Genomic DNA, 22,926 nt, shown 5'->3' on the forward strand with positions numbered 1-22,926 from the left:
CTAAGGTTCTCAGCTGTTCACTATTAGCCACTCCCATCTCCTATATAATCTGGGTCCTGGCTAGCACTCATTGCCAGAGTTAGCTTATGCTGCATGGCTGGAGGTTGTTATTATTGGGGAAGGTGGATGGTGGATTTTTCTGTGACTGTTGCTAGGTTTTGAGTGTGTGATAATTCCCTTTTTTTCTCCCACTTTAGTTTTACCCCATCCTCCACTCCCCGGTGTTTACCTCTGTTGTTTGTGTATGTTTGGTATTTTCCTTTATCCCTGTTCGTATTACCTTGTTAGTTTGGTTGGTGTATTACGGTACACTGCTACTCCCCTCTTCCCTGAGAGGGGGAAGGGTACAGACTGAGGGCGAAGTCAGGAGCTAAGGCAAGGTTCGTGGCACTGGCGTCTTCACCATCAGATGTAAACTGGGGAAGAGAGTGAGCTAGGGCGCCCCTAGTGTTATGGACAGGGAAGGAGCCCCTGGTCTCGGGACACCAAACAACAGAGTCATGATACCGCTGATCGGCTACAGGGCATAACGATGTCACGAGATCCGGCGCTGTGCAGGTGAACATCCTTCATTGTTATCTTACAAGCAGGACTATGTCATTTAAAAAAGCGGTTGTCCAGGTAGTGAATAACCCCTATTATTTGTGTTGAAACCATCCCTTTAATAAGTAATGTGGAGGCTCGTGCCATTTTCATTCCTTCTGATATATTTCCCCTTATACAGACTATATTTCGCAAGGTCCCTATAGTATGGAAGCATATACATATCTATCTTTATATATCACAGCGCCACCATGTGGTCAGCAAACTCCATGACACTATAGCTTTATATAACGCTCTATCGCCACCTAGCGTAAGCAACTATTTATTGCAAGTCACCCGTCACCCGTCAGTAAAGTGACTTCGCACATAAAACCCCCTAGGACAGCCTTTTAATAAATAATACTCACAGAAAAGACATAAAGGTATAAATAAATGACTACATAAAGGCCTAAACGGGGGCACGGCTCTTCCTTGCAAACAAAAACAATAAAGTTTTCAAGGTACAAAAGGAAGAAAAAAAAAAAGAAATTATAATTCAGTTGTCACGGCAACGGTCAGCTGATCAGCGCCCTCACGTGACTGTAGTGTTGGCTGCTGGAGGTAATGATGAGGAGCTGACAGAGCGGAGGAGCAGGAAGTGTGTGAGGAGGACGCGGCTGGTGTCACTGCCGAGACCGCGGGGCCCTGAGCATGTGAGTGCTGGGGAGCGTGGGGTTAGCAGGCGGGTACGGCGGCCGGAGAGGGTCAGTGTGGTGTTACTAGGGCAGTATGGTCAGTACGGAGGCCGGAGAGGGTCAGTGTGGTGTTACTAGGGCAGTATTGTCAGGACGGCGGCCGGAGAGGGTCAGTGTGGTGTTACTAGGGCAGTATGGTCAGTACGGCGGCCGGAGAGGGTCAGTGTGGTGTTACTAGGGCTATATGGTCAGTACGGCGGCCGAAGAGGGTCAGTGCGGTGTTACTAGGGCAGTATGGTCAGTACGGCGGCCGGAGAGGGTCAGTGTGGTGTTACTAGGGCAGTATGGTCAGTACAGCGGCCGGAGAGGGTCAGTGCGGTGTTACTAGGGCAGTATGGTCAGTACAGCGGCCGGAGAGGGTCAGTGCGGTGTTACTAGGGCAGTATGGTCAGTGTGGTGTTACTAGGGCAGTATGGTCAGTATGGCGGCCGGAGAGGGTCAGTGTGGTGTTACTAGGGTAGTATGGTCAGTACAGCGGCCGGAGAGGGTCAGTGCGGTGTTACTAGGGTAGTATGGTCAGTACAGCGGCCGGAGAGGGTCAGTGCGGTGTTACTAGGGCAGTATGGTCAGTACGGTGGCCGGAGAGGGTCAGTGTGGTGTTACTAGGGCTATATGGTCAGTACGGCGGCCGAAGAGGGTCAGTGCGGTGTTACTAGGGTAGTATGGTCAGTACAGCGGCCGGAGAGGGTCAGTGCGGTGTTACTAGGGCAGTATGGTCAGTACGGTGGCCGGAGAGGGTCAGTGCGGTGTTACTAGGGCTATATGGTCAGTACGGCGGCCGGAGAGGGTCAGTGCGGTGTTACTAGGGCAGTATGGTCAGTACGGCGGCCGGAGAGGGTCAGTGTGGTGTTACTAGGGCTATATGGTCAGTACGGCGGCCGGAGAGGGTCAGTGCGGTGTTACTAGGGCAGTATGGTCAGTACGGCGGCCGAAGAGGGTCAGTGCGGTGTTACTAGGGCAGTATGGTCAGTACAGCGGCCGGAGAGGGTCAGTGCGGTGTTACTAGGGCAGTATGGTCAGTGTGGTGTTACTAGGGCAGTATGGTCAGTATGGCGGCCGGAGAGGGTCAGTGCAGTGTTACTAGGGCAGTATGGTCAGTACAGCGGCCGGAGAGGGTCAGTGCGGTGTTACTAGGGTAGTATGGTCAGTACAGCGGCCGGAGAGGGTCAGTGCGGTGTTACTAGGGCAGTATGGTCAGTACGGAGGCCGGAGAGGGTCAGTGTGGTGTTACTAGGGCAGTATTGTCAGGACGGCGGCCGGAGAGGGTCAGTGTGGTGTTACTAGGGCTATATGGTCAGTACGGCGGCCGGAGAGGGTCAGTGTGGTGTTACTAGGGCTATATGGTCAGTACGGCGGCCGGAGAGGGTCAGTGTGGTGTTACTAGGGCTATATGGTCAGTACGGCGGCCGGAGAGGGTCAGTGCGGTGTTACTAGGGCAGTATGGTCAGTACGGCAGCCGGAGAGGGTCAGTGCGGTGTTACTAGGGCAGTATGGTCAGTACGGCGGCCGGAGAGGGTCAGTGTGGTGTTACTAGGGCAGTATGGTCAGTACGGCGGCCGGAGAGGGTCAGTGTGGTGTTACTAGGGCTATATGGTCAGTACGGCGGCCGGAGAGGGTCAGTGCGGTGTTACTAGGGCAGTATGGTCAGTACAGCAGCCGGAGAGGGTCAGTGCAGTGTTACTAGGGCAGTATGGTCAGTACGGCGGCCGGAGAGGGTCAGTGTGGTGTTACTAGGGCAGTATGGTCAGTACGGCGGCCGGAGAGGGTCAGTGTGGTGTTACTAGGGCTATATGGTCAGTACGGAGGCCGGAGAGGGTCAGTGTGGTATTACTAGGGCTATATGGTCAGTACGGCGGCCGGAGAGGGTCAGTGTTTTTTTTTTTTTTTTTTTTTTTATTTATTTTTTTTTTATTTTAAATGGGGAAAAGGAGTAGAATATCATTAAAATATTTTTGGGAAAATCTAATATATGATCTAATGATTTGAATATTATGTATGATTGAAAAGATATACATTTTTATTACGCTACAAAAATATTTGTATATATGTATTTTAATGTAATATATATTAAACAATATAAATATATTAAAATATTATTTTTTATTATACTAAAGTATATAATAAATTATTCTGAAAATAAGTAAAGTATATAAAATGTGAGTCACCCCCTCTGTGCTGGCGTATAGCTCGCTGAGCTCCCGACTCTGCACTTTTTCTGTATCTCCGGTTTGTTTGTTCCCCATATTAATTTAGTGCAAAAGTCTCAGATTGTGCAATCTCCAGACCAGATGTGAGCAGCCTCCCTGATGAATGGAGAATCGCTGCTCGGACGCCAGAATATCAGCGTTTTATATGGGGCTAATGGGGGATCTGTTTTCTGCAGCAATTGACATGTAGTCCTGCCTGTCAGGACTGAAAACAGACGACCTCCCTACCTGTGATAATTGGAGAGATTCCTAGTGATATCAGCATAGTAACATAATGTCCTGCCGATAACTGGTAGTGCATGCTGGGAGTTGTAGTCATTCTGTTTTCAGACGACTGCTGTATATTTGTAGAATTTGGGCATAAGATCGCTGAATGCGCCGTTGGGTCCAGTCTTGCTCCCATCCCTTGCTGTTTCCCATCTTAAAGGTGTCGTCCCGTGATAGCCAGGTACGCTGGCGGTGTAGGTTCTTGGCCATAGCCGGGTACACTGGCGGTGTAGGTTCTCGGCCATAGCCGGGTACGCTGGCGGTGTAGGTTCTCGGTCATAGCTGGACACGCTGGCGATATAGGTTCTCAGTCATAGCCGGGTACACTGGCGGTATAGGTTCTCAGTCATAGCCGGACACACTGGCGGTGTGGGTTCTCAGTCATAGCCGGACACACTGGCGGTGTAGGTTCTCGGCCATAGCCGGACACGCTGGCGGTGTAGGTTCTCGGTCATAGCCGGGCATGCTGGCGGTATAGGTTCTCGGCCATAGCCGGACACGCTGGCGGTGTAGGTTCTCGGTCATAGCCGGGCATGCTGGCGGTATAGGTTCTCGGCCATAGCCGGACACGCTGGCGGTGTAGGTTCTCGGTCACAGCCGGGCATGCTGGCGGTATAGGTTCTCGGCCATAGCCGGACACGCTGGCGGTGTAGGTTCTCGGTCATAGCCGGGCATGCTGGCGGTATAGGTTCTTGGCCAATTGTCTGGTTTCCCATGAATATCGTTTTGGTCTGAGTTATTAGAATAGGACTTGTGCTTGATCCTCGCTTGGTTTTGGACGGCCTCTTTACCAGCCCATAGTGACGTGGCGTCTTATCGGCAACGATTTTTTTTTTAACAATTCATACAGAATCTGTTAAACTTTTACTTATATTCTTATTCTTGCTTCTTGTTATCTTAACGGCATAGAACTCCTTTTCAATGGATTTCAGAAAACCCCTTTTAACTGCGTTGTTCTTGATTTTGGAATACAGCAGTCATATGACTATTGTGCAATGTCCAATGCTGGACCAATCTACTTACTAAGACGAGCCAACCTCTTTAAAGGGAATCTGTCCGTACTCTCAACCCTTCTAAGCCGTCTATATTTTTTTCTTTGTTTCACTCTACATGCCTGAATTTATTTTGAAATCCACATTTAGACCTGCCGGCTTCACTGTTTTGCTCCTATAGATCCATTCAAGTGTTTCCCTTCTTTTCAGAAGACAGATTCTATCACCTCCCCTTCTTTGTACATGGACAGTATCTATGATTCTAAATTTGAGTTGCTTCTCCATATGCCTCATCTCTACGAAGGGTTTAGACACTGAAAGGTCCAACCTCTTCTTCCTTACGGTATATCGGTGATGATTTGTTCTAGTCTTATGGTCCCATTAGTCTCATCGACATACAATAAGGAACAATGACACTGCAAAATATAGAACACATATTCCAAATTACACGTAAGGTAATGCTCTATCTTATATCTTACAGTTGTTGTGGGGTGGATGAACATGGGACCCTTTTTTTTTTGTGTGTGTGTTTCCAGTAGGTTTTTCAGGTAATCTCATTTCAAATGTATTTATTACTTTGATCAGAACGTTCCTTTTCACTAACAATCCTTCGTACTCTCACAAATTGGCTGAATGATATTGATCTGATTGTTTTAATAGGATTCTAGCTATTATACATTAATATATCACTCCTATCTGTTGTTTTAGTGAACAACATTGTTCTTAATGTTCCAGCATTTTGCTTCACCATCGCATCTAAGAATTGTACTTGTTCCATTGATGAAACCAGTATGAATTTGCTGGTTGGATCCACTTCATTTAGATATTTATGGAAATTGTCCAACCACTCTTGTGTTCAAGTCCACAGAAGGAAGACGTCATCTATGTATCACCACCACTTCAGCACATGTCAAAAGTGGTGGGACACACAGTCAAAGTCCTCTTCCAGTGCACTCGTGATGATATTTGTGTGCGAGGGCGCCATGTTCGTACCCATGGCGGTCCCGCACAACTGCAAATAAAAATCATCCCCAAATAAATAAAAAAAATAATTCACTGTTAAAACGATGTATGGAAGGTCAATAATAAATTGTTTGCCTTCCCTAGATATGTCTTTTGTTGTTAGTTTCTCTTCCACCACTTTCATCCCTCTGTTATAATCAATTGACGTGTACAGTGAGGTAACATCGAAGGAGGCCAGAATAACTTTCTCCCAAATGTACATCCTTCAGCTTGTTCAAGAAATCTGTGGTGTCCTGTATATAGGAAATTGCTTGTCTTGTTTTGGCTATTGGATTTTAGATTTTATCTAAAACAAAATAAAAAAAAAAATGCTAATTTTACTAAAAGCTGAACCCATCCCTGACACTATGGGTCTTCCTGGAGGATTTTTTTTTAAAGATTTGTGTAACCAGAGTTCTTGGGTTCGCAACTAGTAAATAGTCCCATAGATCTTGTTTTCTTACCTTTGTTAGATACATTTCCTTGTCCATGATGACGACAGCCCCATCCTTATCAGCCAGTTTACTGTGTCACCATCATGAACAAGTTGAGATAATGCTTTGGTTTCAGCCGTGGAGAGATTAGGAGATCTGTGTTGTCTACTATTCTTGTTTCTCAGCTCTTCTATATCACGTGAGACTGCTGTTATGAAGTCCTCTATAGTTGTTATGAAGGGGGCATAAACTTGCTTTTAATTTTTAAGGGCATCCAATGATAAATTAAAGTCACCGGTCCTTTCTTTGGTGGTTGGAACCTGGTCACTAAACTATTCCGTCAATCTTAATGTTCCAAAGAGTTTTCTTAGGTCTATCTGCAACTGAAACCAATCCGTATGGTTGATCATGCTGACGGATTCCCTTTAAGTAGATGTGCTGACCTTTTCTTTACTCTTCTGTTGGTCTAGGAATCATGGCGACCACCAGACTGACAAGTGACGCGTACAATGACTACAGCTCCACAGAGGTCAGTCCCAGCGAGGAGTCTTCCCCTGGGATCATCAACCGCTTCGTACCCCGACCCAACCAGTACGAGAGGCTCGGAGAACATGACAGCAGCAGCACCACGTAAGTTCATAGCAGGACGGTTAACTACTTATTGTGATTTTTGTTCCATTCCCATAGAAATGAATGGAGAATGCACTGACAGCCAACACAATAATGACGTGGTTAGTGCGGCTGACGGTAGACCCGTCTGTCAAGTTCAACTGAGGGATTGGAAAAGGGCAATGGGGTTTAGGTACATCTATAATGCATTACCCAGGCTGCCCGAAAGAGCAAGATTCTCTCCTGGTTACATTTGCATATGCAAATTCTCTTCAAAGAGGAGGACTGTAAATCTAGTGCTGCCTCTAGGAAGTGGCAATTGTAATAGTCGACCCTTTAACAAGCCGTGCCATGTGACAAAAGTCAAACCATAATCTCTATTTGCAGACACGTGTTTCGGGGTGGTTACCTCTCCTCAGTGCAAAGTGTGCGATCTGGTTTGGCTGTATGAGAGGCTTCCGACTGGGGTCTCAGTGGTAATGTTTCTCCCTGTAAGGAGACTTATAGGCCATGCAATGCTCTTCTTGGCGTGTTACTCCACAAGGAGCGCCGATACTCCTTGTACATTTACATATGTATTTATCCTTTAAAAAACATCGAAGTCCTTCTTGAAATCATTATCATGACCTTTCTATGAAGCGGTGCCCAGAATGAACTTCCTAATCCAGATGAGGTCACGCCGGCGGTATTACATCCCTATAGATGCAGAAAACCAAAAGAGCCAGTACCTATGTTATACCGCCCTTAAAGGGGTTGTCCAGTTTTCAGGATAAACTGGCATCATCCTGATAACTCGTCCGTTGACGCTGCCTCCTCACATGTGACCTCCGCAGCCAATCACCGGCCTGCAATTATCTGTCCACAGCTGGAGCAGGGAATGGCTGCTCTGCAGCACAAACTGCTGCCTCAAGAAGTGCAAGACTGAGCATCAAATATTAACACTGTAAAGCCCAATATAATAAGTCTTCCCCGTACTCGTGTATATTAAATTGTGCCTACTGAATACGTTGTGATCCGCATCCTTCTCTTCGGTTTTCCTACAGATGGTTCCAGACTTTGATCCATTTACTAAAAGGGAACATTGGGACCGGACTCCTCGGACTGCCGTTGGCCGTGAAAAACGCCGGGATTGTGGTATGAGAAACATAAACTGCTCTTAAAGAACCCGGGGGGTGTACATAGAAATCGCAGAAAGTCTGAATTGCCTCCTTTCTACTCTCCCAAAAAGAAAAGTTCTTTTCTGTGGTCACCGGTTATAGTCAGTGACCTCCCAACTTTTAAAGACCAGGAGAGGGCCATGAATTGGTGACCCCCAATGAAGCCCTTAAGGGGGTTGGTAAGGGTCACTCCCTCCGATGCCCATTTCATGGTCTTTATACAGTGCTCAGTACAAACCCCACTCAGTAGAAAAGGCCGTATATATCGGAACACAATGCACGGACTGGCTGGCGGCTCTCCCTACCACTAAGTGTGACAGCTGCAGAGAAATGCATGGAGAGCCGCCAGCCAGTCCGCACACTGCCGATTTTATATGTCCTCGATCTATATTCTGCACAGCCCCTTTAATTTCCACTTCAGTTCCATCAGAGAACATTACGGCCAGCCTGTCCGCGCCCTAAAATGGGTGATAACAGAGAACAATAACTGACCATAAACAATCCCGCAGACAGAGCTGCTATGAGATCGTCTCCCTTCATCTCCCTTTGCTTTGTGTATGTTTCCTCTCCGCAGCGCACACATCACAGGACGCGGCGCTTAGTTATCAGCTTCTTATCCGGATGACTGGAGAGGCAGAAAGCTTTCTGGTTGTTTGTGCGTCACTCGGCTTTGATGACAGATGACTCTTTCATTATCAAAAAGATAAAAAAAAAGATGTTATTTCTGCAGCGGCGGCCGAGCCATCAGCTAATGGCACCGAGCTGGAGCCAGCGTTATGCATCAGGCCTGACCTAGCTGGAAGCTGCACTTAAAGGAATTGTCCACCTTTGGTCATCATTATTGACATGTATGGATTTGGAGCTGCACAGTTGTGTTTCACTGCAAATGTAGCATTTTTATGTTTTACTAACTTCGTTCCAGCTGTGGTCATAAATCTGCTGAAAGGAGCCTAGAAGAAGGCAGCCAGGCATTACAAGCTTTCAGTCTGCTGAGCTCACTGGTGGATATTCAGTTAACTCATTCTGCAGCAATAGATGGTGGAACCCAGAGGATATAGCATGCAAACGATGCAACATTTTAATTGCAGAAATGTATTTTTAGCCACAATTGCATGTATTTACATAAAAAAAAAAAAGTCCCCATAGGGGGACCTTGATGGTCACCTTTTTAAAGGGGTAGTCCACTATACAGCTAATGTGAAGTAATGGTGCAGATATATCAATTGATCATATATATCTTGTCTTTTTGACAAGTAAGGAGCTGCCCCTTCCCCTGTTTCGTCCAGTCTTCGGGTGTCGTCACTCTCATTTATAAGGTGGTCGCGACATCTAACCAAAGCCTCCTCCATAGTAAACTGCACACAGAAAACGATCATCATCATCCATCCGCTCATCCTCATCCTCAATGCATCCATCCTCATCAATCATCATCATCATCAATCCTTCCATCCATCATCATTCATCCATCATAATCATCATCATCATCCCCCATCACCCCACTGACCGTCTGGAGCGCTGGAGTCTCTTCTTGGGTCACGCGGCACAGCGCCTTACGTTTCATAGTGGCCGTCTCTGGTATTGCAGCTTCGTGTCATTGACAGATCTGAAGATCTTACTAAAAAAAAAAGACAACGATCAGATAGAGAAAGAAGGGCTTTATCATAAAACTTGTGGTTCAGCTCTGTTTCCTTCTCGCACAGGATGTGTTCACTAATCTACGGCTCATCGTATAAAGGAGCACGGAGCATCTTGTAATTTTTAGGGGGTTTTGCACCTAAAAAAAAATATATATATATATATATATATCTTCAGATGTTCTCAACATCAGTATAAACAATTTAATATGGTTTGGCTATTTATAATGGTGTGTTTCTCGTTAGCTACCATCAGTCCCCATCTATATCCGATATGTCACTATTGCTGTGTGTGAGGGGGGCTGGCTGACTAGCCAAGCCAGCCCCCTTCTCTGCCTAAGCTTTGGTCTAGTTTAGCTACTGAAATGAGAAGCCAGCCAATGTTTAAGAAATAACTTGGTTATCGCTGGTGTCTGACTGGTGGGACCGTCAGTGATCCCAAGAATCCATTCTAAAAGGAGCGAAGGTCGTGTCTGCACAGCGCTCTATGGGACGGCCGGAGATGGCCAGGGGCTGGATTCTGTCTCCAAGCCCCCCCAGACAATGTATGGATCTCTGAGATCTGTGGGGGGCCCAGGATTCAGTAAGGCGTTATATCTGTATAAGGTATTATTATATTTTCATTATTTTTTGTTTCCTCTTTTCTCTTGCAGTTGGGTCCCCTGAGTCTTGTTGTGATGGGAATCATTGCTGTTCACTGTATGGACCTCCTAGTAAAATGTGCCAATCACATCTGTCAGAGGTGAGGACTGAGCGCGCCACGGGGTGAGTGATCTAACCTGTGAGGAGCCGAAAATGTCTCCCCTGGAATTGCCCCATTCTTGCTGTGCCATAGATGTCCCTATTACGGCTCCCCCTGGTGGTAGCCTGCCGCTGTGTAATTTGGGGGAATTTCTGCTCTGATCCCATTTTTTTACCCCCCCAAGGAACCAGCGGCCGTTTGTGGATTACGGCGATGCGGTGATGTTGGGCATGGAGTCCTCTCCGAGTCCGTGGCTGAGAACACACGCCGTGTGGGGAAGGTATGGGATGAGCCGTTCTGATAGCAGGGAATCATGTGATGAGCCTCAATTACAAGCAACCAGACCCGCTCTTAGATTTACTGATCAAGTCATAATTCACAATTTGTCTACATTTTTTTTTTTTTTTTTTCATCCTAACATTCAAAGAGCTATTATTTATTTATTCTTATGTGTTTCCAATTTTTTTTTTATATCTGCGATGTCAGAAAGGGGTTAATGTGTCTGCCCTTAAAACCATTTTATTACACAAAAGGGTTAAGAAATATTATAATAAAGCCTACACAGTCCTCCATGCAGTATAATGGGCCACGCCTGGTCCTCCATGCAGTATAATGGGGGCCCCACCTGGTCCTCCATGCTGTATAATGGGCCCTACATGGTCCTCCGTGCAGTATAATGGGCCCCACCTGGTCCGTGCAGTATAATGGGCCCCACATGGTCCTCCGTGCAGTATAATGGGCCCCACCTGGTCCTCTGTGCAGTATAATGGGCCCCACCTGGTCCTGCGTGCAGTATAATGGGCCCCACCTGGTCCTGCGTGCAGTATAATGGGCCCCACCTGGTCCTGCGTGCAGTATAATGGGCCCCACCTGGTCCTGCGTGCAGTATAATGGGCCCCACCTGGTCCTCCGTGCAGTATAATGGGCCCCACCTGGTCCTCCGTGCAGTATAATGGGCCCCACATGGTCCTCCGTGCAGTATAATGGGCCCCACATGGTCCTCCGTGCAGTATAATGGGCCCCACATGGTCCTCCGTGCAGTATAATGGGCCCCACCTGGTCCTGCGTGCAGTATAATGGGCCCCACCTGGTCCTGCGTGCAGTATAATGGGCCCCACCTGGTCCTCCGTGCAGTATAATGGGCCCACCTGGTCCTCCGTGCAGTATAATGGGCCCCACCTGGTCCTCCGTGCAGTATAATGGGCCCCACATGGTCCTCCGTGCAGTATAATGGGCCCCACATGGTCCTCCGTGCAGTATAATGGGCCCCACCTGGTCCTGCGTGCAGTATAATGGGCCCCACCTGGTCCTGCGTGCAGTATAATGGGCCCCACCTGGTCCTGCGTGCAGTATAATGGGCCCCACCTGGTCCTGCGTGCAGTATAATGGGCCCCACCTGGTCCTGCGTGCAGTATAATGGGCCCCACCTGGTCCTGCGTGCAGTATAATGGGCCCCACCTGGTCCTGCGTGCAGTATAATGGGCCCCACCTGGTCCTGCGTGCAGTATAATGGGCCCCACCTGGTCCTGCGTGCAGTATAATGGGCCCCACATGGTCCTCCGTGCAGTATAATGGGCCCCACCTGGTCCTCCGTGCAGTATAATGGGCCCCACCTGGTCCTCCGTGCAGTATAATGGGCCCCACATGGTCCTCCGTGCAGTATAATGGGCCCCACATGGTCCTCCGTGCAGTATAATGGGCCCCACCTGGTCCTCCGTGCAGTATAATGGGCCCCACATGGTCCTCCGTGCAGTATAATGGGCCCCACATGGTCCTCCGTGCAGTATAATGGGCCCCACTTGGTCCTCCGTGCAGTATAATGGGCCCCACATGGTCCTCCGTGCAGTATAATGGGCCCCACATGGTCCTCCGTGCAGTATAATGGGCCCCACCTGGTCCTCCGTGCAGTATAATGGGCCCCACATGGTCCTCCGTGCAGTATAATGGGCCCCACATGGTCCTCCGTGCAGTATAATGGGCCCCACCTGGTCCTGCGTGCAGTATAATGGGCCCTACGTTAAATACTCACTTTCCTTGGTAGTCCTATCCCCTGAATGGAGCTGAGGTGCGAATGCTCAGCCCCGCTCCTTCCATTATAATGGATGATCCGTGGGATTGTCAGCAGTAACAGCGCTCTGCTCGGCTGTCTACAGCACTCCCACAGATAGGAGTAGAGCCGCGGTATGAACGTTCACTCTGTATAGTCTGCATCGATCCCAGAGCAGCGGACCCCCAGCGATCAGTAACGTATCTCACAGGTGACGGCGTTCAATCTTGGAAAATCGTTTTAAAATGATTAATGGGTTTCACCAAGGTCTCTAATTTAAGACAGCAGGATTCTATTTACTGATGTAAAGCCAAGGCAAGGACGATGTTGTGTAAAATGGTGAAAACGTATTTCTAATTTATTCCTGATGTCTTTCTTTGGTAGGAGGACTGTCGGTTTTTTCCTCATCCTCACTCAGCTGGGATTTTGCTGTGTGTACTTTGTGTTCCTGGCCGATAACATAAAGCAGGTATCAGTGCAATCCTTTATTATGACTTTATTATTCTTTTTTCAATCTTTCTCTATTGAAGCATGTAGTAAGCACAAGTGTCCACCAGATGGCGCTGGGAACACATTATTTGTGTTCCAGGCGCCACCTGGTGGACACCGGTGCTTAATACAAGCTTCAATGCAGAAATAGAATTATTATTTTTTTCACAATATTTGTCAGGTAGTATTTAAGACTAGGATCTTTTTATTTAAATATACCGATAAGCTGCGTTATCTAGCTTTCCACCGCCACAGACTTAGTGGGAACAACCAGTAAAACAGGCCTCTATTTCCGCCTGAAAAATTAGGTCCTTTACTTCCTGCCAAAATAATTTTGGTGTAGAAATGGGCAGTGCATCTTCTATTTTTTTTTTTTTTTTTTTTTAAAGCGATGGCTGTTTTCTGTCCTGGATCTGTTACTTACCACTCCCAATTTGTCTCCCTGAAGGTAGTAGAAGCCGCCAATGGCACAACCAATGACTGCAGCTCCAACGAGACTGTACTGCTAAGAGACAGCATGGATTCCCGGCTCTACATCCTTTCCTTCCTACCATTCCTCATCCTCCTGGTGTTTATCCGGAACCTGCGCTACCTGTCTGGCTTCTCGCTCCTCGCCAATGTGGCCATGCTGGGGAGTGTGGTTATGATCTACCAGTTTATTGGGCGGGTGAGTGGTGGGATTGTGTGTGTGTGTGTATATATATATATATATATATATATATATATATATATATATATATATATATATATATATATATATATATATATATATATATATATATATATATATATATATATATATATATATATATATATATATATAATCTTATTAGTTTTTAAGGAGTTGACCCCCCTACTTTAAAAGTTAACTTTTAAAGTAGTGGACAACTTCTTTCAGATGTCTTCACAGATGGATAGTGTTTGCAAAAACAAGCACTTTTCTAATTTACCTTCTCTTATAATTTGCATCCGTTTTTGAGATATTTACATTTTTCTTTTGTTTGCTACTTGTTGCCTAGGAGACCGACCGCCACTGCTGCTGTCTAGATTGTAAACCCTGCACTCATGCTGGCCTGGATTGGGAGGTAACAGCGCGCTCCAGCGATCCCGGCCAGCTTTAGAGCACGGCTTACATGCTCCAATAGGAAAGAAGCATGCTTGGCAAACCCCTGCAGCAGTGGTCGGTCACCTAGGCAACAAGCGGTAACTGAAACATTAGTGTTTATCTCGAGAACGGCTAAACACTCTAATAAGAAGTAAATTGCAAAAGTGTTTTACTAAGTGGGTTTTGCGGTGGATTTGGCATCGCAGCGATTATTACTGTTCTCCTTGGACGTACAGAACATTCCTGGATAGTAACACAACCCCCCCGGTCGCTCCACTCCCTTCCTACATGAATTATAAAAAATAATTATTGGCTTTGTGTAAAATCCAGAGTTTTCCGCATTTCCACCCGGGTGAGTGATCGGCGGCTAATGACGAGCCGCTTCCTTTTATGCTTCTGGCCCCTGGGAAAGTGTTTGGGGTTTTATGAGTCTGTGTGGAGTATTAACAAAATGCCCTTTTTTTTTTTTTTCTCGCTTTTAGGACATACCGGATCCGACGCACCTTTCCTACGCCGCCAGCTGGAGAACGTATCCGCTCTTTTTTGGGACGGCCATCTTTGCCTTTGAGGGCATTGGAGTGGTAAGCTGGCGGGTATAATGAGCGCAGCACGTATTACGGACTCGCCCCGGCCATTACCGTACACATCGGTGGGCCGCAACTACGGCTGTCTGTATAATGGTGGCATAGCATAAGCCCCCAGTAACTGATCAGTGGTGATTTGACTCCCCAAACCCCCCCCAGGCTGCTGCGGGTCTCCCATCAGATGACTAACCTCTCATCCCAGTAGTTTAACACCTTACACACAGGGCTCCTTTTTTCTGACCATTGGCACCTTGTTATGGGGCGCCAAGGGATTACAGAAGCAAAAGGGGGGCATAACAAAGGCCATAGCAGTGGTGTGACCTCATGGCATTCCTGCCCCAAAGTGAGGTGCAGGAATAAAAAGAAACCCCCTTTTTATCAAGCATAAACATGTTAATGGGGTTAATACAAAATTGGCCCCAAAATTACCTCCTGAAACCCTGACTGCCCTAGAGCCAACATCTGTCCGTCAGTTACGTGAACGTTGCGTTCACATACCCCAGCAATACGGTTCTGAGCATACGCAGGTCTGCGAGACTGCTGAAAGACGGCCACTAACTACCGGGAGCAGCCTAGAAGACCGGCCTGTCATGTAGCCGTCACAATTTGTCATGTCTAAAGTTGGCCGTACACATCAGACTTATAAACTTTACACAGGAGCGTGTAGTTAGGGAATTAGATGGCTGTCGGCTGAGCGAGCGCTCGTGTCCGGGGAGTTAGATGGCTGTCGGCTGAGCGAGCGCTCGTGTCCTGGGGAATTAGATGGCTGTCGGCTGAGCGAGAGCTCGTGTCCTGGGAATTAGATGGCTGTCGGCTGAGCGAGCGCTCGTGTCCTGGGGAATTAGATGGCTGTCGGCTGAGCGAGCGCTCGTGTCCTGGGGAATTAGATGGCTGTCGGCTGAGCGAGCGCTCGTGTCCTGGGGAATTAGATGGCTGTCGGCTGAGCGAGCGCTCGTGTCCTGGGGAATTAGATAGCTGTCGGCTGAGCGAGCGCTCGTGTCCTGGGGAATTAGATGGCTGTCGGCTGAGCGAGCGCTCGTGTCCTGGGAATTAGATAGCTGTCGGCTGAGCGAGCGCTCGTGTCCTGGGGAATTAGATGGCTGTTGGCTGAGCGAGCGCTCGTGTCTGGGGGAATTAGATGGCTGTTGGCTGAGCGAGCGCTCGTGTCCGGGGGAATTAGATGGCTGTTGGCTGAGCGAGCGCTCGTGTCCTGGGGAATTAGATGGCTGTTGGCTGAGCGAGCGCTCGTGTCCTGGGGAATTAGATGGCTGTTGGCTGAGCGAGCGCTCGTGTCTGGGGGAATTAGATGGCTGTTGGCTGAGCGAGCGCTCGTGTCCGGGGGAATTAGATGGCTGTTGGCTGAGCGAGCGCTCGTGTCCTGGGGAATTAGATGGCTGTTGGCTGAGCGAGCGCTCGTGTCCTGGGGAATTAGATGGCTGTTGGCTGAGCGAGCGCTCGTGTCCGGGGGAATTAGATGGCTGTTTGCTGAGCGAGCGCTCGTGTCCGGGGAATTAGATGGCTGTCGGCTGAGCGAGCGCTCGTGTCCGGGGAATTAGATGGCTGTCGGCTGAACGAGCGCTCGTGTCCTGGGAATTAGATGGCTGTTGGCTGAGCGAGCACTCGTGTCCGGGGGAATTAGATGGCTGTCGGCTGAACGAGCGCTCGTGTCCGGGGGATTAGATGGCTGTTGGCTGAGCGAGCGCTCGTGTCTGGGGAATTAAATGGCTGTCGCCTGAGCGATCACCCTTTATTATAGGAAAATATTCTGTAAATTAATTGAATACTGTTAATGGCCGCTCATTTTTTGTAATTTCCCCTCCTTTCTCTCTGTGACTGCCATGACAAGGCCGCTCCTTGGGACCCCCCATTGTAACGGCATCCAGCCATCCGCAGGTATAATACTGTAGGGCTGGAATTCCTACAATTCGTGCTTTCCGGACTGACTGACACTTCTCGTGTGTTCTGCGTCCGTTCTTGTCTCAGGATTTCAGTAAAACCTGTAGGTCGCCGGGATCGCAGCACTCGGGGGATTGAATTACCGCTCTTGGCCTGAGAGAGACGTTACACACAACATCAAAGCCGTCCTCCTCCTCCTCCTCCTCCTCCTCCTCCGGGGTCGCTAATTACTGATCACTCTCTCTGCGCTCTCATGTCGGGGGTCTCGCTGCCTGTGGCCACTGAATCCCCCTCCTCTCACCTGTGTGGCTCCATTTCTGGGAAGGTTTGTGCTGCTCCTCACAAAAGGCAAAAAGGAGCCTAATCCTATAAGATGTCTAATGTTATAATGCACAAATCTGTCTGTGTCTCTATTGCTCTGTGTGTAGATTAATGCATCCTGAGATGAAATGTACCGTATACATCTGTGTGCGTGTGTCTCATCTCGTGTGTATATATATGATATGTTGTAGGTGTGTGTGTATGTATAATGTGTGCGTATGTATGTATAATGTGCCTGTATATGAGTTTTATATGTGTGCACATATATACGCCTCTCTCGTGTATGTATATGCAGTGTTGGCACGCTTGAAATTGTTCCAGACAATGAAGTATTTCTCCCAGAAAGTGATTGCAATTACTCATGTTTTGTTATACATATGATTATTTCCTTTGTGTTTATTGGAACACGAAAAAAGAGAGGAGAAAAAATGGCAAAATGGACAAATTTCACACAAAACCGCCAAAATGGGCCGGACAAAATTGTTGGCACCCTTTACTTAATATTTGGTTGCACGCCCTTTGGAGTATATAACTGCAGTCAATCGCTTCCTAAAACCATCAACTAGCTTCTTCCACCTCTCAACTGGAAGTTTGGACCACTCTTCCTTTGCAAACTGCTCCATGTTTCATATGTGATGGCGCTCTCACCCAACAGGAATTTTAAGATCTCTCCACAAGTGATCAATGGGATTTAGATTCAGACTCAGTTCAGAACTCTCCAGCACTTTGTTTCCATCTATTTCTGGGTGCTTCTTGAATAATATTTGGGGTCATTGGCCTGCTGGAAGACCCATGACTTAGGACAGAAACCCAGCTTTCTGACACTGGGCACTACATTGTGACTCAATCTATTGGTAATCTTCAGATGTCATGATGCCTTGCACACAGTCAGAGGCAGCAAAACGACCCCAAAATATTTTTGAACCTCCACCATATTTGACTGTAGGTACTGTGTTCTTTTCTTTTAAAGGCCTCATTCTGTTTTTGGAAAACAGAAGTGTTTTTTTGGTAGTACTTTACAAAAATGTTCTCTTCTCCTCTTTGTTCTCCATGCTTAGTGTGGCACACACAGACACCTGATGCAAAGATTGAGTCAACTTCTCCCCTTTTTCTCTGGTTTCAGATGTGATTTTCATATTGCCCACACCTGTTACTTGCCACAGGTGAGTTTGAATAAGCATCACACGCTTGAAACAAAGTTGTTTATCCACAATTTTGGAAAGGCGCAAACCATTTTGTCTGACCCATATTTGAGGTTTTGTGTGAAATATCACAAAGGATGGGTAAAAAAAAAAAAAAAATGTATACTTAATAATTTTCACCACCGTAGTGGCGGAACAGAAAATATATAAGTTGTGTTCTTTAGTCATCCAGCCACAAAGGCCTGTGATTGGCTGCAGCAGTCAAGTGAATGTAAGGTGCTTCATTGGCCACGGGCCTCAGTAGTCTGAGTATTGACTGAAAATGAAGCCATCGCTTCCTGTCCCCCCCGAAGACCACCAGAGTGGCTTCTGCGGAAGCCACAGTGATAAACTGGGTGAGTATGCCTAGGCAGTAACTCTGCGCTCCAGTGATCTTGAAAATGAAAACAATGCTTACAACCTCAATAGAAAAAAAGCTTGTAGGCATTGCACATATTCTGCTGTCTATAAGCGGTGGTCGGTCTCCATGACAACGAGTTGTAAACAAAAGTGTTAACTCCAGAAAATTGATGAAAATTTTAATAAGCAGTAAATTGCTTGTATTGACAAGCTCTATCTGACAATATCCATTTTTGAAGCTGGGAATAACCCTTTAAGTGCCACAGTTCTGTATTTCTGATGGCTCAGGATGAGCACTACTCTATCTACCATACCAGTAAGGAAGCATTATTGCACATGCAGTTGCATCTGTCAGTGGGGAAATGAATGAATTTTTTTTAAAGGGTTATTTATCGGAGATATGACCATTCCTGTAACCGCCATATCACCGGCCAGGCTGCCTTACTCCCTTTGAAGGTCGCTGGCGGTAATTATGGTTTGGAAACGTTGACTTGCACCTAATTCCTTAATTGTCTGGATCTCGTTGTTGGCTAAACCCCATATTACAGGTAAAATAATCTCATTCTCTGCACCACGTACCCAACACCATGACCGAAATGTATTCTGTGACTGGCCGCACAACAAAGAGAAGCCTTGATGGAAAGCGATAGCTGAAGTGCATGTGTATTATACGTGGAGACAATGGGCAGCCCGACCAGGTGTTGGGTCCCGTCAGGCTAAGGACGTGGGAAATGCTGCACCGAATTGTACCTCCATGAATGTGTACGATCCCAGTTATTAATTTACTGCAGAAATTGGCATAAATTATAGCTGAAATCTACAATTGGAGATACGTTTGGGGAGAAGTGACCTAGGCGACAGCACTGTTTCTCACTGGCCCCCCAGCTTCTTACTGTGAAACCATTCGTAATCCGGGGACAGTGATGGAAGCAATGTGAGTGAAACCATTGTTTGAAGTCGGTGATGGAAGCTGTCGCTGGTGTCACTCACCCTGCCTTCATCACTGCCCCATTGATGACTTCTCCTTTCAAAGACTGTACAGCTGTCAGTTATGGAAGCAGAGTATCAGCCCCTCGGTCATTTCTCCCACAGCTTCTATCAACGCCATGGATCCAGGATGTCTTCAGAGGGTGACATTGAAGAAACTGTGATAAGTGAGTGCAGCGCTGTCTCATGCGACTTCCTATTTCAGTTGGGCTGATAGACGTTGCAGGGAAGTGAGTGCAGCCCCAGCCTCCTGATGACACTTCTTTTGAGACTGAAATTAAACTTCACAGAAAGTGAACTAAAAAGAAAAACAAATTTAGGGATTAGCAGGATTCCGAGAAGTGTAGGATATTTCATAATAAAGCAAATTACAGAAGCAAAGGACATTTTAGGTATTGGACAAAAACCACATTTCCTCTGAATTTAATCCCTGGAAAAACAGACCTACTTAGAGTCCAGCAAGTACCAGAACCATCTCCTAAAGCGGATTCTGCTATAGGGTTGGTCAGGAACAAAGCCAGCGAGTGTTGGTGCATCTGCACACACAATGACGTGAAGGTTTTTGGAGGTGGCCTGGTGTTACGAAGGGCAGCAAAGAATCCACTTCTGGCCAAGAAAACAAATCAAGGACTGACGGACATTCTGCAGGAATGGTCTATGGTCATCCTAACAGTAAAGCATCCTGAGACCATGTGGGGGGCTTCTCATCCATGGAGGGCACTCACTCTCAATTATGTCTATCAACACTGCCATGAATAAAAAATCGGCTCTAAACATCCTCCAACGATCCAGGAGCAATCTGGTGATGAGCAATGCTTTCTCCAATATAATGGAGGCCATGACACAAAGCAAAAGTGATATCGAATTAGCTCGGTGAACAAATTTTTGACATTTTGAGTTTAATGGCCTGGAGGCTCCCCAGATCTGAATCCCGAGAATCTGAGGACAAGCAACAAAAAGTGGGTGGACAAACAAAAATGCATAAAGCACTGATTTAGACCAGTGATAGGCGGTCATTAGTCAAGATTTGGACCAGAAGTTGATGTCCAGCTGCCAGGGTGAAGGACAGAGGTCTTGGAAAATAAGGGTCTACACTCTAAATATTGAGTCTCTGCATAAACTATTTGTCAGTCAAAGTGTAAACTTATAAAATGCTGATAATTGTACTTCAATAACCGTAGAAAAGTGTGACGAAAAGCTCGACAAACACTGAAAATTTGTGAAAACTAGCTTGTCTTCCAACTCTTGGCCACGACTGTGCTCCTGCCGCTAGCGGATGTAAATTTTAGTGTATCATCTTCAGATATATTTATACATTTGGCACCTCTTACACCAGATGACTTGCGCTCCAGGCCGACTTCACACGTCCAAGTACAGGCTACAATGTCTGAACTAGTTTCAGGTCTCCTGACCCAAACCCCACAGCCTCATAAATACCTATATATTCCCCAAGTTTGGGTCAGGAGACGTGGCCGATCGAGACCTCATGATCAGTAAATAGATGAGCGAGAATGGTGAAGTTGATGGCCTCCTCTTGAGGCATTTGGTTTTTGCCCTCACTTCTCTGGTAGTCTCGGACAGGAGAGCCATTCCCCACCACAGAGTGCAGCCATGTAGTCCATGCTACATTTAGAAAATGTGCAGATGTAATAAAGATCGATAATCCCTTCATGACCATCTTTTGTATTTTTTGGGCTTTGATGGATATTGCAAGGATGATGTGTCCACATCCTGAACTTTTGCCCTTCTAGATACCACCTTCAGCCATGAAGATCTGATCTCCAGGGCAGGTAGTAGACCTCTGCTCTTCGTCTTTTAGTTTCTCACGGTAATATCACTACTGCTGATCTCTGGACGGGACTAATAATTCGGGGTGAGATAGGTTAATGCTTAGATGATGAGGAGAACGTGCTACAATGAGGACTTCTCCCGAGGGTTATAGACAGGTCACCATTTCGGGCATTGCAAGCCTCAACGTATGCAGCCATTTAGTGATCTGTACAGCAATGCTAATTGCATGTTAATTATCCAGAATCCTAAAGTTGATGGGTCATTTGGCCCTGGGGCAGAGAGGTGATGGCCCTTTTAACAATTGCCTCAAGTTTTGCTGTATGAACGTTCTTGTATAATCTACGGTAAGTCCTGATGATCCTGGAAATTGGTCTTCAGTAATGTCTGATATTCCGAATAAGTCATTGCATTCTTTGACACACTGAGGTTCTGCAGCAGTTGAAGTATGTGCCTGCCTCATTAAGAGGAGGATCTCTATGTTAAGTAGATGTGAAGGGGGAATCCAATAAAAATGTCACCAGAGGAGTTGGTCACCACTGGTTTCCATGGTCCTGTGATCCCCCACCGAACCCTAATGGCAGAAGCAAATGTGTTTCCTCCAGTGTGGGCAAAGCCCGGGCGGAACCATATACTCTTCTATTGAGTCCATACATAACCCTGTTAATGCCCTTTTTGGGGCCACACCATACCAAAAGTTCTAAATTACCCTTTAATGTCGCTACTAGTAGAAATCTCTGAACAATACCAAAAGGGGTCTGAGCTCTCCGCAGCATTGTATGTCTGTCCCTTTCCCAAGTGGGGCTCTGTCGTTAATTTTTGGACCCTAGACACGCATCATAGGGCCAATTTACCATAAAGTCATTGCGCCCTGAGCTGCAGTACCAGAGAATGGCCACTATGTGGTGTATGGAGCCGTTATGTACACTGGGTACTCTCAGCAGCAGCGGGACCTGCTAACAGCTGATCTGTGGGGTGCAGGGTGTCCGATCCCACTGATCGGATAGTTCATGGACTATCCCAAGGGTTGGGTACAGCTACTTTAAGTACCCAGAGAAAACCATGCAAGCTTCATTCAGATGTTGTCCTGGGCTCCAAACCCAGGACCCCCGTGCCGCAGTACTGCTAACCATGGAGTGGCCTTACAGCTTTGTTTCCTCCTTTTGCCTTCTTCAGGTCTTGCCCTTGGAGAATAAGATGAAAATCCCTCATCAGTTTCCGGTCGTGTTGTACGTAGGCATGGGATTCGTAACACTTCTGTACATCAGTATGGGGACGCTTGGCTACTTACGGTTTGGCTCCGATATCCAGCCTAGCATAACATTGAATTTGCCCAACTGTTGGTAAGTCTTCTTGCCTCAATGCTACTCGAATTGGTCATTTTGATATCGGTCTTCAAGGCTTCTTCGATTTTAGAAAACCTATTTCCGTGTTCCCCATTAGGTAATTATGACTTAATAGAGAGGTGAACTCCTGTTCAGGATCCACATCTCTTGACCAAAGAGCGTCTCTCCCTCTGGAGGACCCAACTGTCCTGTATTCCATAGGCAGTCATTGTTTCACATGGACTCTGAGCAGTGCCTCATTTCACCCTGTGGTGGCGCTGCAGGGAAATTTGAACACTTAACCATCACGTTTTACCACCGTTTACAGCTGCTTGTTGGGAGAATCTATGATCAAACTGATTTGTCAAGGAACCTTTTCAATAGGTGTTGTCTAAAGCGGAGAACCCCTTTAAGATTTGTTATTTCACATACATTCTCACATTTGCATTAACAGACTACAAACAAATCCTGCGTAGTCTAATTGAATTGTCCATTTTCTTCTACGTAAGCCCACATTCACAC

General features: G+C 46.9%; 1 protein-coding gene across 3 annotated transcripts in view; it reads left to right on the forward strand.

Annotated features, from left to right (window-relative positions):
* The first annotated feature begins 1,083 nt into the window (after positions 1-1,083).
* LOC143776698 (proton-coupled amino acid transporter 1-like) overlaps positions 1,084-22,926 on the forward strand; it is a 39,291-nt gene continuing 17,448 nt past the window's right edge. The window contains exons 1-9 of one of the 3 annotated variants that reach the window (XM_077266368.1): positions 1,084-1,235; positions 6,650-6,809; positions 7,832-7,922; positions 10,233-10,321; positions 10,506-10,601; positions 12,753-12,837; positions 13,306-13,524; positions 14,445-14,543; positions 22,256-22,422. In XM_077266368.1, the coding sequence (XP_077122483.1) occupies positions 6,655-6,809; positions 7,832-7,922; positions 10,233-10,321; positions 10,506-10,601; positions 12,753-12,837; positions 13,306-13,524; positions 14,445-14,543; positions 22,256-22,422 (1,001 nt within the window). In that variant the 5' untranslated portion in view covers positions 1,084-1,235; positions 6,650-6,654. Of the gene's footprint in view, positions 1,236-2,966; positions 3,043-6,649; positions 6,810-7,831; positions 7,923-10,232; positions 10,322-10,505; positions 10,602-12,752; positions 12,838-13,305; positions 13,525-14,444; positions 14,544-22,255; positions 22,423-22,926 lie in introns of those variants that run through there. The other 2 variants (XM_077266369.1, XM_077266367.1) reach the window with 2 other exon arrangements.

The sequence above is a fragment of the Ranitomeya variabilis genome, chromosome 5 (assembly GCF_051348905.1).
Source record: "Ranitomeya variabilis isolate aRanVar5 chromosome 5, aRanVar5.hap1, whole genome shotgun sequence".
Taxonomy (NCBI): Eukaryota; Metazoa; Chordata; class Amphibia; order Anura; family Dendrobatidae; genus Ranitomeya; species Ranitomeya variabilis.